The 13,686-nt window shown below is 43.1% G+C and overlaps 1 protein-coding gene across 1 annotated transcript; it reads left to right on the top strand.

Annotated features, from left to right (window-relative positions):
• The first annotated feature begins 465 nt into the window (after positions 1–465).
• On the top strand, positions 466–13,112 carry nudt4b (nudix (nucleoside diphosphate linked moiety X)-type motif 4b). The gene is made up of 5 exons (XM_068586789.1): positions 466–920; positions 7,455–7,565; positions 8,582–8,626; positions 8,835–8,922; positions 9,652–13,112. The coding sequence occupies exons 1-5, from the start codon at positions 825–827 to the stop codon at positions 9,870–9,872; spliced, it is 561 nt and encodes a 186-aa protein (XP_068442890.1). The 5' UTR covers positions 466–824; the 3' UTR covers positions 9,873–13,112.
• Positions 13,113–13,686: the final 574 nt, after the last annotated feature.

Here is a 13,686-nt window from a genome sequence, read left to right as displayed (position 1 = left end):
CTTATTAATTAACTGATCCTCGGAAAAAGCAAGTTGAAAATTCTTGGTTTAGAGTGACTGACTTTCTTGCTATATTAAAAATCCTTGCTTGGATTGTAAACTCTTGGCAGGTCTTGGAGTCTGGTAACTCTTGGAGTTTCTTCTGAAAATGATTTGTGATCCTATATATTTGGGGTTTTGCACGTATTGCACCAAGCGCAGAACAGTCCTAAATAACAGATCATGAATTAATCTTCACCAGTGACTACCTTCATAGAAACAGGAGAAGTCTTCTTGTCAAAGGTCCCGTGCTCTGCAGCACCAGTCTGGGGGAGATCAACCCAAATTACGCATTTGTTTATTATGGCTTCCTTGAGCAGAAGTGTAGCTCCGCCCACTGAGACGAACCCAACCAATGAGCTCACTCCTGCTTCAGAGGAGTGATCCGTATATCTAAAACTCCAGTCTGCCTGTTCATTGTACTGAGTCAGCGGCCGTGCGCAAATGGAGCCAGAGGAGGGCTGTGCTGTGTAGGCTGGAGACCACATACGATCTCTGAACGGCCGACTGGAAATCACAGACAGCAGCGAGAGCGTTGACTTCATGTGCCACTGATTTGATGAGGAAAACATAAATCCAGGATCGTCTGACGGGTACCCCGGTTGGGATCTCTCCAAGAACCCCCCCTCCTCCTCCTCCTCTTCCTATTTCTGACCATCTCGGACCACGGATGCAGAGAGCAGCAGCGATGCGGCGGCTCTGCTGTTAACTCGTTGGACCTTTTACTCTCCGTTTTCTTGTGCCGGTTTTTATCTAAAAAAAAAAGGAGGCAGAATAAATCCACAATGAAGCTCAAACCGAACCAGACCAGGACATACGATGGCGAGGGCTTCAAGAAGCGAGCAGCATGCCTGTGCTTCAAGAATGAACGTGAAGAGGAGGTAAGAGGTTCCGCAGAAACTGAACCATATGAACAACATCCAGGGGTTGTGTATGACTTTGTGGCCTAGTCATCTCCCTGTCTGCACCCATTCAAACGGCACAGGGGTGATTATGAACCAAATTGAAAATTATATGTAATATTGCACATGGGTTTAGACGTATGGCGCCTCTTTCTAGGTGTAGCTGCGTTCACACTGTTTTTCTGTGTCTCACAATGCCACTATTTTGGTTTGTGTTTCCGTGCTGCTGCTGCTGCTGTTGATGCGCCTTGGGCCATCCAGTTTAGGCTAGTTTGAGGAGCGCGTAAAGAAAGGGGGGAAAAGGGTTGTTGTCAAAGTAGCTGCCATTAATAACAAACGACATCGGCGGCACATTTCAAAATAAAACATCTGAGCAAGTGCCCCATTCGAAAACTCTGTTGAGTTTACACGAAGCTCTTATTTTGAAGAAATATTCGCTCAACTTCCTGTTAGCCCAGTGCTCGTCTTGAGGTCGCTAACACGGAGGGGGCGAGGCACTACGTTGCACGTTTCCCTATAATTTGGGGGTATTACATCGGCGTGTGTTGAGTGAGGCGTTAAGAATAACGACCTCAACTCTCTTAGTAAATATATATATCAACTGTCACTTCACCACCATTAAATATCGCGTCAGGGAGGGTAAACATTCAGGCAGTGGCCATTCATGCTTCTGCTGCATCCGACCGGCCTCGAGCTGCGTAGCACTTAATGTGGATGAGGATTTAAAGGGGCCCTCGCCGTGTAAATACAGAATATGAGAGACAGACTTATTTTGTTGCTGTGTGTTAAATATGTTTTTTTTTTGTGATATACAATGCAGTCCATCCACGTTGAAGTGGATTTCTGGACCATAATCGCAGTGTTGTTCCTCCCCAAACCTCATGAAAAACACAACAGCTGTGATATGACAAGTGTTTTTGTCTCATTTATTTTCACAACAAAAGTATTAACAGTACCCATATCAAATGTTTGCCAAATCACATTGGTACAAACTACAGAAAATTGCTTTCAGATCCATTGTATAAACATATACTTATCAAGAGAGCTTTTGTGAATGTAAATAATTATTTCAAGTTAATATGTTTTCACTGGTTCCCATATAACTAATAAAAGTCGTGTATCCATATGTATGAATCAATCTTACGTTTTTTCAGACATGATGTCCGGATAATGGCGAGAAAGTCATATGTCCAAATATCAGGACCGCACCTCTGTTTTTGTGACATATTCTCTCTATTTCTAAATTTAGCCTCCTCTTTGAGCTTTCCATAAACAAACTGTTACACAATATACAAAACAGCCCAGTCTGGTGTCCCTGGACTGGCACAGAGCGCTCTCCCTGAGCCCACCAGTGTTTAGCTGTACAACACACAGATTGGAAGAGTTACACACACACACACACACACACACACACACACACACACACACACACACACACACACACACATACACGCACACTTTCACACATGCCTGTTTACTTCCACATGTGCAGCCGTTATGTCATTACGTTTGAGTTTTAGGCGTAAAACATGACAGAGAATCTAAGATTAGGGTTATAATTATAACAAAGTAAATATGATGCGTGTCTGCGTTCTGAGTTTGTTGTTACAGCTTGTACCTGTACTACTACGCTCTTACGTACATTGTGATTATTTTCTCTTGACTTGCAATCACAGGACTGTCAGAGAGCATTGTGACAACATAAGGGTGTAGGTGTGACTATCACCCTCAGGATTTTCAGGCTTTGACAGGCATGTCTACTCATGCCATCACATGGTTGGCACCGCTCGAAATATGAGAACCGATCTCGTGATTATGGTTTGGGGTGTCAACAATGGCCATTCTCCTTCTCAAGAAGTTTGAGATGTGGAGCTTTATGTCAGAACACTCCTTAAACACATGCCTACACATATACAGTTGGTTCCAAGACACAGGAGACCAGCTGTGGTGAAATAAGAGCCTTTGCACTGTTTTGTTCTGGAGGGGAAAGGTGAAAGCTGAGCCCTCGAGGCGAGGTCCTGTATGACGGCAATTAAACTCCCAACAGGGGAAAACAGGAACCTCACAGTGCAGAGGGATGCCAGTGTTAACTAAGGAGGGCACCTGGGTAAAGTAACAGCATGTGAGATGCTTGGGGCTTGTGTGCCAAGAGAGCTTCTTTAATTATCTGATGTCATAATAGTGCAGTGGTCTGTTGCAGAAACCCTAAGCTGAATAACTAGCCCTTGGAGTCGACTCTTTCATACATTTAATTTAAAGTAAGTAAAACTTTATGGTTCTATCACACTCAGCTTCATGTTATCAAACATCTACAGTTGCTCTGATTGGATAGGATTGTGAAGCACAGTGTTAAAGCCACAAATGAGAAGTTATTTCATCATGGCATTCTCACCCGGCTCCTGTGCAGAAATAATCAGAAGAACAAAGTAAACCTGTATGGCTTTAAAGTTGTTAGGATTTAAATATTTTCATATTAACAATATATTAAATGACTGTGTGAAATGGGTTGCTCTCACCTGACTCTACAAAGCCCATCATTTCTGAAGAGCTTTATAGGGATTGCTTTGGGTTTTCTGACCTGCAACTTGACTTGACTCCCAAAATGCTCTGGAGACTTAACTGTCCAGTAGCAGACCGACAATGTTAGCATCTAACGGATGAACATCGTGGACTATTTAGCAGCTTAAGAGCCAAATATTTTACGTGGTGGAGATTAGAGCAGAGCTAAAAGAAGCGTAAACTCTACATGAGCGCTGATGATGCTTCATATCTTCTCAATGTGGGAAATTTTGGCTGCAACTTGAAAGGTCATCGTTGTGTTCGCAGCTTGTTTCCACTTCCCTCATGTGTACTTTAACTGTTGTCGATCTTAATTTGAACCTTTCAAATCTCTTAGTTTGTCTTCTGATTTCAGGAGCAACCTAACATGTTCCACACTGTGCTTGGCAGTGTTGAGGCTTTATTAAAATAAGCTTTATATAATGTCGGGAGTCCATGCATGATTTAGAGTGGAAGAGGAAAGATTTGATCGAGAGAACAGTTTTAACAGGAACCACCATGTTTATGATGTTATGACCAAGAGGCTACATATTGAAGGCTCTGCAGCAGTAAACAATGTAAACAATGTCATACTGGGAACTGGAGGGGGAGGTTATCTGAGGAGTGGATGCTCCAGCAGGAAGTCAGACATGGAGGTGTTCAGTTTCTCTCTCTTTGCCTCTCCTGCAGTTCGTCTCCAACAATCCCCGTTAACGAGTCTTCCTGTATTTGTTGATACCTTTTTTATAATGCGCCGACTATTTTATAGCTTAGCACTATTGATTTTTGCCCCTGGCTCTTCTGTACTTAAGTGTCTTAGACTTTCCATCATTCTCTGCTAGCGCCACCCTGGCATTTGATGCCTTCTTTATTTGACAGCTACAGGCGCTCCGCCTCAGAGAGGAGGCGAGGGTGTTAATGTCCTCCAGAATATCCCTGCCTGCTGTCCCTGTGTGAGGCCAAGCCAGAGGACTCACATGGCCCGTGTCTTACTACCAGTGGTTCAGAGACCTCAAATTATGATATTAAGTTAAGATCTTTAAGTTACTGGTCTTTTTCTCTAAATCGTACTAGCTAACGTCAGGCCAGTCCGACATTTGTCCAAAGCGTTTTTCATCACCCAGGAGAGATTTGCAGTATGTTTCCACAAAATTCTCCCCTCTCCTTTTTTCACATTGGGGGTGCCTGGGAAGTGATAACAGTTGCAAAACAGTAAAATGTCACGGGGAAATACTGCGGTGTTTTCCTCTGGGGTCGCTTCTTCTCCCTGCCCCTTTCCAAATATAAGTGTGTTTCTGTGCTCCGAGTTCAGCTGTCGGCTTATGCTTCATGACCGTGTGAGTTATTTTGTTCACCCTTTTAACTGTGGCCTAAGTAGTCTGCGCTTTCCTTTTTTTTCCTGTTCGTCCAAAGTTAGAGGAAAGGTCGGAGAGAGTGAAGTTGTGGGTACTGGACTTCTTCTTCTTCAGCGGTTATTGGAAAGATTTGTAGAAAAGTAAATATATCCACAAATTAAGTCAGCTGACCTGAATGCGAGATGGTAAGATTGAGTGCTTAAAAAGTCGTTACCAAGCGAGCAGATTAGTCTGAACCGTTAGCTAAAAGAACAAGTGGTGGAATTATATCGTGAATGGTCTTGAAATAAAAGCATTTTCAGGGAATTCATTGGATTTCTCCAGCTTGTCCAAGTGTCTTGCTGCTTGTAGAGATGCACAGAAGCTCGCAGGCTTGATGACAAATGTCTGGTTGTGCAAAGCGTGAAGGCAACACCAAACCCCCGCTGCTCCCTCTTATGAGCGTGTGGCTGTATTCGGCTCAGATGCACATGTGAAGAAAGTAAATCTTAATTATACACAGTTTGTAATATGTTGATTCAGTGCTCGACATTCCTAAATTCATTAAAAGAAAACTAAATGTGAGTTCCTCATGAAGCAACTTTGAGAAGATAAAAATGGAACAACCAGAGCAGACGTCTGCTTTGTCCTTGCTGTCCCGTAAACTCCGCCGCTTTTGTTTTGTATACATCTCACACTTTCGCCTTTCGACAAGTTGACACCAGTGATCTCCATTTAATCCTTCCTGGCTGCAGCTCAACACAGACTCACGCACTCAGACAGCGGGTTTGTCTCAAACACACCCTGAACTCAAAGAATGAATATTGTATCATGTCATATCACTGAAATAGCCCATCCTACATAGAAGTACATCACCTAATAATAGCCTGTATGGAAACAGCCTTCCAGCAGGTGACTTTCACAATCAAAAAGAGGTGATAAGAAACCCTTACTGCTTATGACAAACATATTCCTTGTCATTTTTGAAATTAAAATAATACCCCTTGTCTCACATCGTGATTAAAAAGGCAACAGTTGAGTTTCTTCTCGCTCACCTCACTAGCAGCTGCACTCAAGCAGGTGACGCGGTTCAACATGTTTTACAGTCTGCACTCTGCCGGGAAGACGTCATGCTCTGTTTGTACTATTAGTATAAAGGCCCCTTCCTCCAACACCCGTCCTTTACTGCGCACTACAGCAGACGTACACCTGTTGTGTGTTTTTCTTGAACCTTTTTTTTTTTTTTTATCGACAGCAAAATGATTGCGCAGCGTGCACACGCTTTAACCACATCATCATGCTTGCCGTGTAGAGCTGCCCCGCTGCCCTTCATCCCTGATGACACGGTCCGGGAAGAAGCAGGTGGCCGAGTCGGATGAATGTTGAAATGGGGAAAAAAGATGGCTGCCGACAGCGCTCACTGGCACAGCCGCCGAGCGTTTGTTGTCCCATTGGTTTGGCCCCCGGCCCTTAGCGGAGCCTCGGAGGGCCTCTGGTAGCTGCAGCCACAATCCCATTAGAGACCGTAAGGGAATATATAGAAAAACAGAGTTAAGATTAAGTCAGACTGACTCTAATGGCAGATTACTGGGTATGGTGAGCAGCTGTGTGGCAGTGATGTCACCATCTGTTGCACAAGCTGGCAAACGCACTTTCTCTCTCCAATGCATACATATTTACCATTACTGTTTATTGTGTATTACAAACTTATTTCTAAACCGTCAAATAGCTGACAAGCGAACTGACAAGCAAGCGAATGAACCGCAGAAGACGCCGCATCCGAATCAGCTGCTGATGTCACTACGATCCTTGTCATGTCGCAGCCCGTGTTTTTTATAATGAGCCGATCGCTCCGTGCAAATGCGACGATGTTTACAGCACATGTGCTTGTGTCTGTTGTGGTTGCCATACGGATACGGCAAGAAAATGCAGACACGGACACATCTGATCCGTGCATATCCGTGTACACTGCAACTGTAGTGTAATTCAAGCCCCGCAGGTCGCTGAGGGAAGCGCAGACAGAATTTGAGCAGCTCATGCTTTGGTTTACATGCATTGTTTGCCGGGCTCCATGTGTTTTGGACGCGCCTCAACATTGACTTTGATTGAGCGTCATAAGCCTTGAAACCAACAGTGAGTGAACGCAGGCGAACGTCATCACCAAAAACGTGGAGCGGCTACATGCCAGAGGTTCCCCAAATGCCTCCGTTTGTTCTAGTTAGAGTGCGATAACTTGTTTTTTACTAAACAAACTGTGGTCCAGGTTTGTGTGTGATATTATACAATAATTAAATTGAACAGTTGTGTATCATTCTCAAATTCCCATATATCTTTCATGTAATCGTCTCACTCAGAAGACCATTAATCAATATCTCAAGCTACGAAGGCTGAGGGGGATTTAGGATCCTTGTCTACAGCCACGGAGAATAAATAGCAGAGGCAGCACCAATCATCAGCCAGCTGTCTTTGAGACCTGAGTCAGAGGGGTCAAGGGTCAAGTCGCATGCCGAGCTCAGTTTCAGTGTGCGCGCCTCAGACACTACGGGGGCTTCTTCCTTCCTTATGATGTGTCTGAAGCGGCATACTCACTTCATCGTAAAATGATGGAATTGACATGTTAAACATTTCCTTTCGGTTTCAGGTTCTGCTGGTCAGCAGCAGTCGGCACCCGGAACAGTGGATCGTCCCCGGAGGCGGGATGGAGCCAGAGGAGGAGCCGTGTGGTGCCGCAGTGCGAGAGGTGTTCGAGGAGGTGAATAAACCCAAGAATGAATAGTTCCTTGACACTAAGCGAAACTGAGTGACATCACGCCTGTGTTTTGGACAGAGAATCCTGCTAAAACGTCTTTAAATGCACATCTTAAACGGCGAGGAGGAGCGTGGTTTAAACTGTTGGCTGCAGTATGCATGCTACGGGGGAGATTTCTGACGGGACAGGGTGTCAGTCGCTCGGTGAACGAGAAGTGTGCTGGTATTCCAGAAATCCCTCCGGTTGAGAACCCTGTGTTCTCGGCCACGTCAGCGGTCTAAACTTGGCTCCTGGTTGGATTCCTGCGCATTCGCGGGACCCTGCGGCCCAACCCGCTGGACACATCAGTGCGACAGAGTGACACTTGTGAAGTATGCTGAGGGGGAAAGGACAGATGTCATATGTCCCGGCAGTAATTTGATTCCTGCGAATTAATAAAGCGACGAGGCAAGTGTTATGAAAGGGGCATAATTACATTTCCGCAATAACTCTTTCAGGAGTTGTGCCAGATTTTTTTTATTTTTATTCCATGCCGTGGGACGTTACCATAATAATACCTATTATTAGAATTACTGTTAGTCCATCCTAAAGGCCTCAACTAGTGTAAATAATTCCATATATGTATATGTAAGGCCACAGAGGACAAAAATGAAATTGCCACAGGGAGTTAGTCTGTAGTTCAGTTTTGAAAGTTCATTTTGTTTTTCTTTGGGTAATTGGTCGTCAAGCATTTCTACATCGAAACACAGCCTGGGAGGTTAGAGTGGAGCTCGGTACATACGGCCCTTTAAACATTGATATGTAATACACAATACCCATTGTTTTGCCACAGAATACAATCTCTTGTTTGAACACTGCTTTTCTAACGTTTCCACCCTCTATTCATCTTTGGGAGAGAATAGCGTACTCAAAACTTTAAGGAAAGCTCACAAAGAAATGTCCTTTGCTGACTTTGTTCTGTTCGCTCGAGCCAGTGGGGGGAAAGAAAATCTAAAAAGATGTCTTCATTTATTCTTCAGGCCGGTGTGAAGGGCAAGCTCGGTCGTCTGCTCGGCGTGTTCGAGGTAAGCTCACACGGCTTTATCTTACTTCCAGTTTATTAAACCTGCGCAAGTGCACAAATTGCAGTCTTTATCTATTTTTAGCATGCAATATGTAAATGATGTGTATCATGTTTTGTTTAGAATAGTGTTGACAAGAGAAACATGCTTTGTTCACAAATCATTCTGTCTGATTGTTAAATATGCAGTTTCTTTCTTGTGATCCGTCAAGCAAAACCAGGATCGGAAGCACCGGACGTATGTGTACGTGTTGACTGTCACAGAAACCCTGGAGGCCTGGGAAGACTCCGTCAACATAGGTACAGTTTCACTCCACCGTCCCATGCATGTCTGCAGCCGCCGCTGTGGTATGTGTGTGTGCGTGTGTGTGCATGTCTTGCTCTGCTAATGAATAGCTCATCTTTTTTTACAGTATACTGTTATTTATTCATGTAGAGGCCAGAAGAGCCTATATGGGCATTGGGGTATGCCGTGACAACAGGTGCCTATAAATCTAGGCCATCGATCGTAGCTGCAGTGCTTCTGAGCTGCAGTACGTTACAGCTGACAGTAGCCTGCATCCAGCCTTACTTTATGTGCATCCTCTACCTGTCATAGCATAACATAGTACATGTAGCAGGCTCTGATTTACACTAAGTATGCACATACGTTGGTATCCATGCCAGGTTTTTAAGTGCATATTAAAGCATTCATGTTTGTGATTCTTCCTCTTGCTTTATTTAATCTTGCCAACCAAATGAATCACTTGTTGTAAAATACTTTAGTTCAGCGTTGCATTACACTTCCCAGTTTCATTTCCCATTTCTTCCTATCGTGGATTAACGAGATTAACGTGTTAGATTTCTTTGAGCTTTATTGCATATGCACTAAAAGAAAATGGCTTTGATGCAACGTAAGAGCAACCTGTGGGAGAGGACAAAGTGTATCTTCTGTATATTATTGTATGTTGAGGCTCTCTAATTATGGGAACGCACCCAACATGAAAGCTTCCTTCTGACTCCTGCATTGCGCTCTGTCTCCCTCTGCAGGCCGTAAGAGGGAGTGGTTCACCGTGGACGAGGCCATCAAAGTGCTGCAGAGCCACAAACCCGTCCACGCCGACTACCTGCGGAGGCTCCAGCTCAACTGCTCCCCGACCAACGGAAACTCCATCCTCCCGAGCCCGCCGCCCAACGACAACTACCCCCATTACAGCGCCACCGCCACCTCACCCTCGACGGGTAACGTGTTGGGCTCCTCCTGCAGATAGGACTGCTCCTAAACGACGTGCGCCGTCCCGCTCGGACGGTGCACTGAAAGTCTGTACAGTCTTGCATGAATCTAATGACTTTTCAGAGTTGCGGCTCTCCTGTATGTTTTAATTTCTAGTCTTAGCTGCAGGACAGACCAAAGCCATCACCAGAACTTACTGTCGAAGACTCGCGTGACAGAGCTGGAGAAGTCTCTGACAGAAAGACTGTGAATATCTCCAGAACACTTTTCTTTTGCTGGCAAACACCAGACCGATGAGCTGCAGCCCGGGAGGAGGACGCTGCAGACTCAGCTGCCGTGGATGACCTGGTGAAGGAATGCCTTAAAGAAACTTTGTATGAATGTTGTATTGGGGTCGTTTTATCTCACTAATGGTCTTTTTTTTTCATTTAATTTTTGGCAGAATGGAAATGCTTTCTAGTCAATAAAAGAGTAATTGACCCCAAAGCACAGCCATGCGGGGAATGTTTCCAGACTTGAAAATGTCTTCATCATCAACCCATGATGATGACATCACAGATCCTATTCGACATGAATCCTTTTTTTTGTTTTTGTTTTTGAGACACGAGAGCATTGACGTTTCAAGGTTCTCCTGTGTTGCATGTTAATGTTGGCGGGGTTTTCTTTACACCATGTAATCATCAACTCACATTTTCCCAAATTTGTCTAAAATGAGAGAGAAAAAGTGTCAAAAATTAAGAATATTGTTCAAAATAGAAAGAAAAAATTATTTAACACAATTAAACTAACAAAAACAACATAATCAAATGCTATGCCAGAATTGGCATGTGATCGTAAATGCCAGGGTCAAAGGTCAAAGGCGTACCATCTCTCAGAATAGCACCAACTGTCAGTAAGTTGATACCTCAGTGGACTGGATCGGCGTCGTGCTGTTGTGTTCGATATCCTTTGACAACACTGCTGTGTTCGTAGTTAAACTTCAGCCACAGAAGGTTTGTCTCCACTAACCTCGACTGAGCCAATAAACTGGACTGTTGACTCTTTAGTGCCACATACCGCTACGGTGACGCTTTCCCACGGCTCTTAAGTGAAAGTATTTAATGGTGTAAAGTCTTTCCTGAGGTATGAAGTGCTGCTATCGGGTCTGTTGAGTTTATCTCAACTCTCATTGAAAATAATCATGGTTAACTGCTCTTTAAAGTAATGTTAGCCACGTGATCATGTCTCATTTGGTAAAAACAGACCACAAAATGACATCATTTACTTGTACGCTATGATTGTTTTTTCCACCGTCTGCTTCTAACTACGGTTACTTGTGCTTTGGGCTGCGACTAGAAATTTAAATTCTGAATTAACCTTTGATTATTTTCTTGGTTAACCTTTAATGAATTATGAAAAATGCCCGTCGTAGCTTATAATGGAGTTTTGATATAAATAGTTCAGTATTTAGTGCAATTTTGGGGTCTAAGACGCATACTTTGTAAGGTCAGCGTTGTCTCTCGGTCATCCCCGTCTTTCTCTCTCCGTGGGTCCCGTCTGCCTCTCAACTATATCTTGTCAAATATTGTTAAAGGCAAAAATGGTCCCTGGGAAATATTCTAAATTAAATGATATCTACATTTTGAATATGAAGAGAGAAAATCCAAAGAAAAAAAGGCTCAAATTGGCAGTTGTTTTTTTTGTTCATATAACTGTTCTCACTGAGAAGAGACACCCACTCACTCCGGTGTTGACAGCTGAATGACGACTCCAAACCACACAGAGATTTGTAAATAGATTGAAGAGAAACATTTAACGTGTTTTTAACCTGAATGTACATGTACAATTTCTCTTAATATTTTATATATTTTTTAACAATGTACAAATGGCAGGATAAAACCAACGTGTAGAAAACCCACTGAGAACATGATTATGTACAGTATATTTGTATCGATGACAATGTGCCACGGTTCAGGACATGAAGGTCGGTTGGTGTGAAACCGGCTGGTTGAATTAATGCATTCTGAATTATGATCTGGTGAAATCAATCTTTGTCAGGATGGTAGAGAAGTTAACTCGGAAAAGAATATCAGACTGGATCTGGAGATGTTGGGTAAACTAAATTCTTTTTTTTCCTTCTTTTTTAACTAAATGTATATCGCATTTTGTGTGTCAGATGCACAAGACTGAGTATAGACATACATTATGAAATGTTTTTTTGTTTTTTTTCAAACACTCTTTGGGGAGGAAAAAGAGGACAGTAATGATCAGGGAAATGTTTTGGAAGCTTTGCTAAGAGGATGACAAAAAGTCTGGCATACACTTCAACAGACAGATGTTTATTTTATTGTTTATTCAACCGTCATGAACACACACTGCTTCACACTGTTTTACGTTTCCCCGTGTGACCGAGGCGTACGCTTCAGAACTAAAGCTCTCAAACACCAATTCAGTTTCCAGGAACCCTCAGCCTTGTTCGATTGGTACGGTTTGGACTCCAACCACCTCAAGCTGTTGTGTGTGTGTGTGTGTGTGTGTGTGTGTGTGTGTGTGTGTGTGTGTGTGTGTGTGTGTGTGTGTTGTTGTTGTTGAACGTGGAATATGATGTGCCAAATTGAAAAAAAGTGTTTGTTTTCAAGTGGGAATATTTGTGATGTCACGTTATATATTATACATTTAATATTTGGCCGACTGCTTTGTGATAAAGAAAAATAATCTTAAACATTGTAATTTCAGAATATAATCATCTAGAGATTGAAATTCTTCATTGTTGAAATTAAGACCACAGACCCTTATTATTTTACCTCATAAATTCCCTTCTCACGTAACTTAGCATATGAGACATAAACCCATTCACCTCGATGTTTCGCAGCTGAAACACCGTCTGCTTCCACTTGAGCCTTTGTTTGATGCTGATCTGTGAATGCTCCTTTTATGAGTGAAGCATGAGCGTAAAGAGTCCCACAAATGAGATGTATGTGCTCATGTACACAAATGTAAGACGGCCCCGACACAAGCGTCCACTAAATGCACGGTGGGTTCGGACCGCTCGATTGTCTGCTGACCACGTTGTAATGTCACATGGATGTATCCAGAGAATTCTGTTCCAAACAAACTTAAGCTTTCTCACCGTTTTGTCATGAATATTATGCACAGAAAAGGTTGAGGTGAAAGTGATTTGATGGCGTGGACTAGGTGGATTGTTTCTGAGAAAAGATTGCATTAAAAAGGAGAAAAATCGTATTGTAACTTGTTGAATTCTCGTGTGTTTGAATCAACTGTATGAGCCAAAATGTCACAAGACTCAAGGATCATTTATTGGCAAATGATTCAGTGGCTTCTGGAAGTAGACAAATAAACACCTGTCAATGCAGCCGATGAGCCATGGTGTCTAAATCAAGGAAAACAAACTCGTCAAAGGTTTAGTGTTTCTATATCTTAAGAGTCATGACTCGATGAACCTGCTCTGGGGCCCCCGGGGTAAAGATGTGTGCCACTTCCCACCCACACCCCCATTCTCAGCAGAGATTGCATCTCTTATGTTACGTGTTTATTGGATGACATTTTTGGCTCAGACAATTTGCAGAATATCATCTGACGTTTTGACTCTGCGACCAGATTTGCCGGGCCTCCCAGAAGACCCCTGTGATTCCACAGGTGATCATTCTTGAATGGCGAATGTCCCAAAATGTAAATGTCCTTAATCTGCATTTTATACACAAGCACCACAATCACACTGACACAAATGAATACAGTTTTGTTTGAAATTAACACAATTCAACACAATATAATATCTTAACCATAGAATCGAATAGAAGTGGTTCAAGCTGAACATCAGCCTGCGGCATACTGTCAACAGCACAAAGTGAAAA

The sequence above is a fragment of the Clinocottus analis genome, unplaced genomic scaffold (genome assembly GCF_023055335.1).
Source record: "Clinocottus analis isolate CAN_PGR_092001 unplaced genomic scaffold, fCliAna1.0.p SCAF_20, whole genome shotgun sequence".
In the NCBI taxonomy this organism is placed as follows: Eukaryota; Metazoa; Chordata; class Actinopteri; order Perciformes; family Cottidae; genus Clinocottus; species Clinocottus analis.
This window is presented reverse-complemented; position numbering and strand designations above follow the sequence as displayed.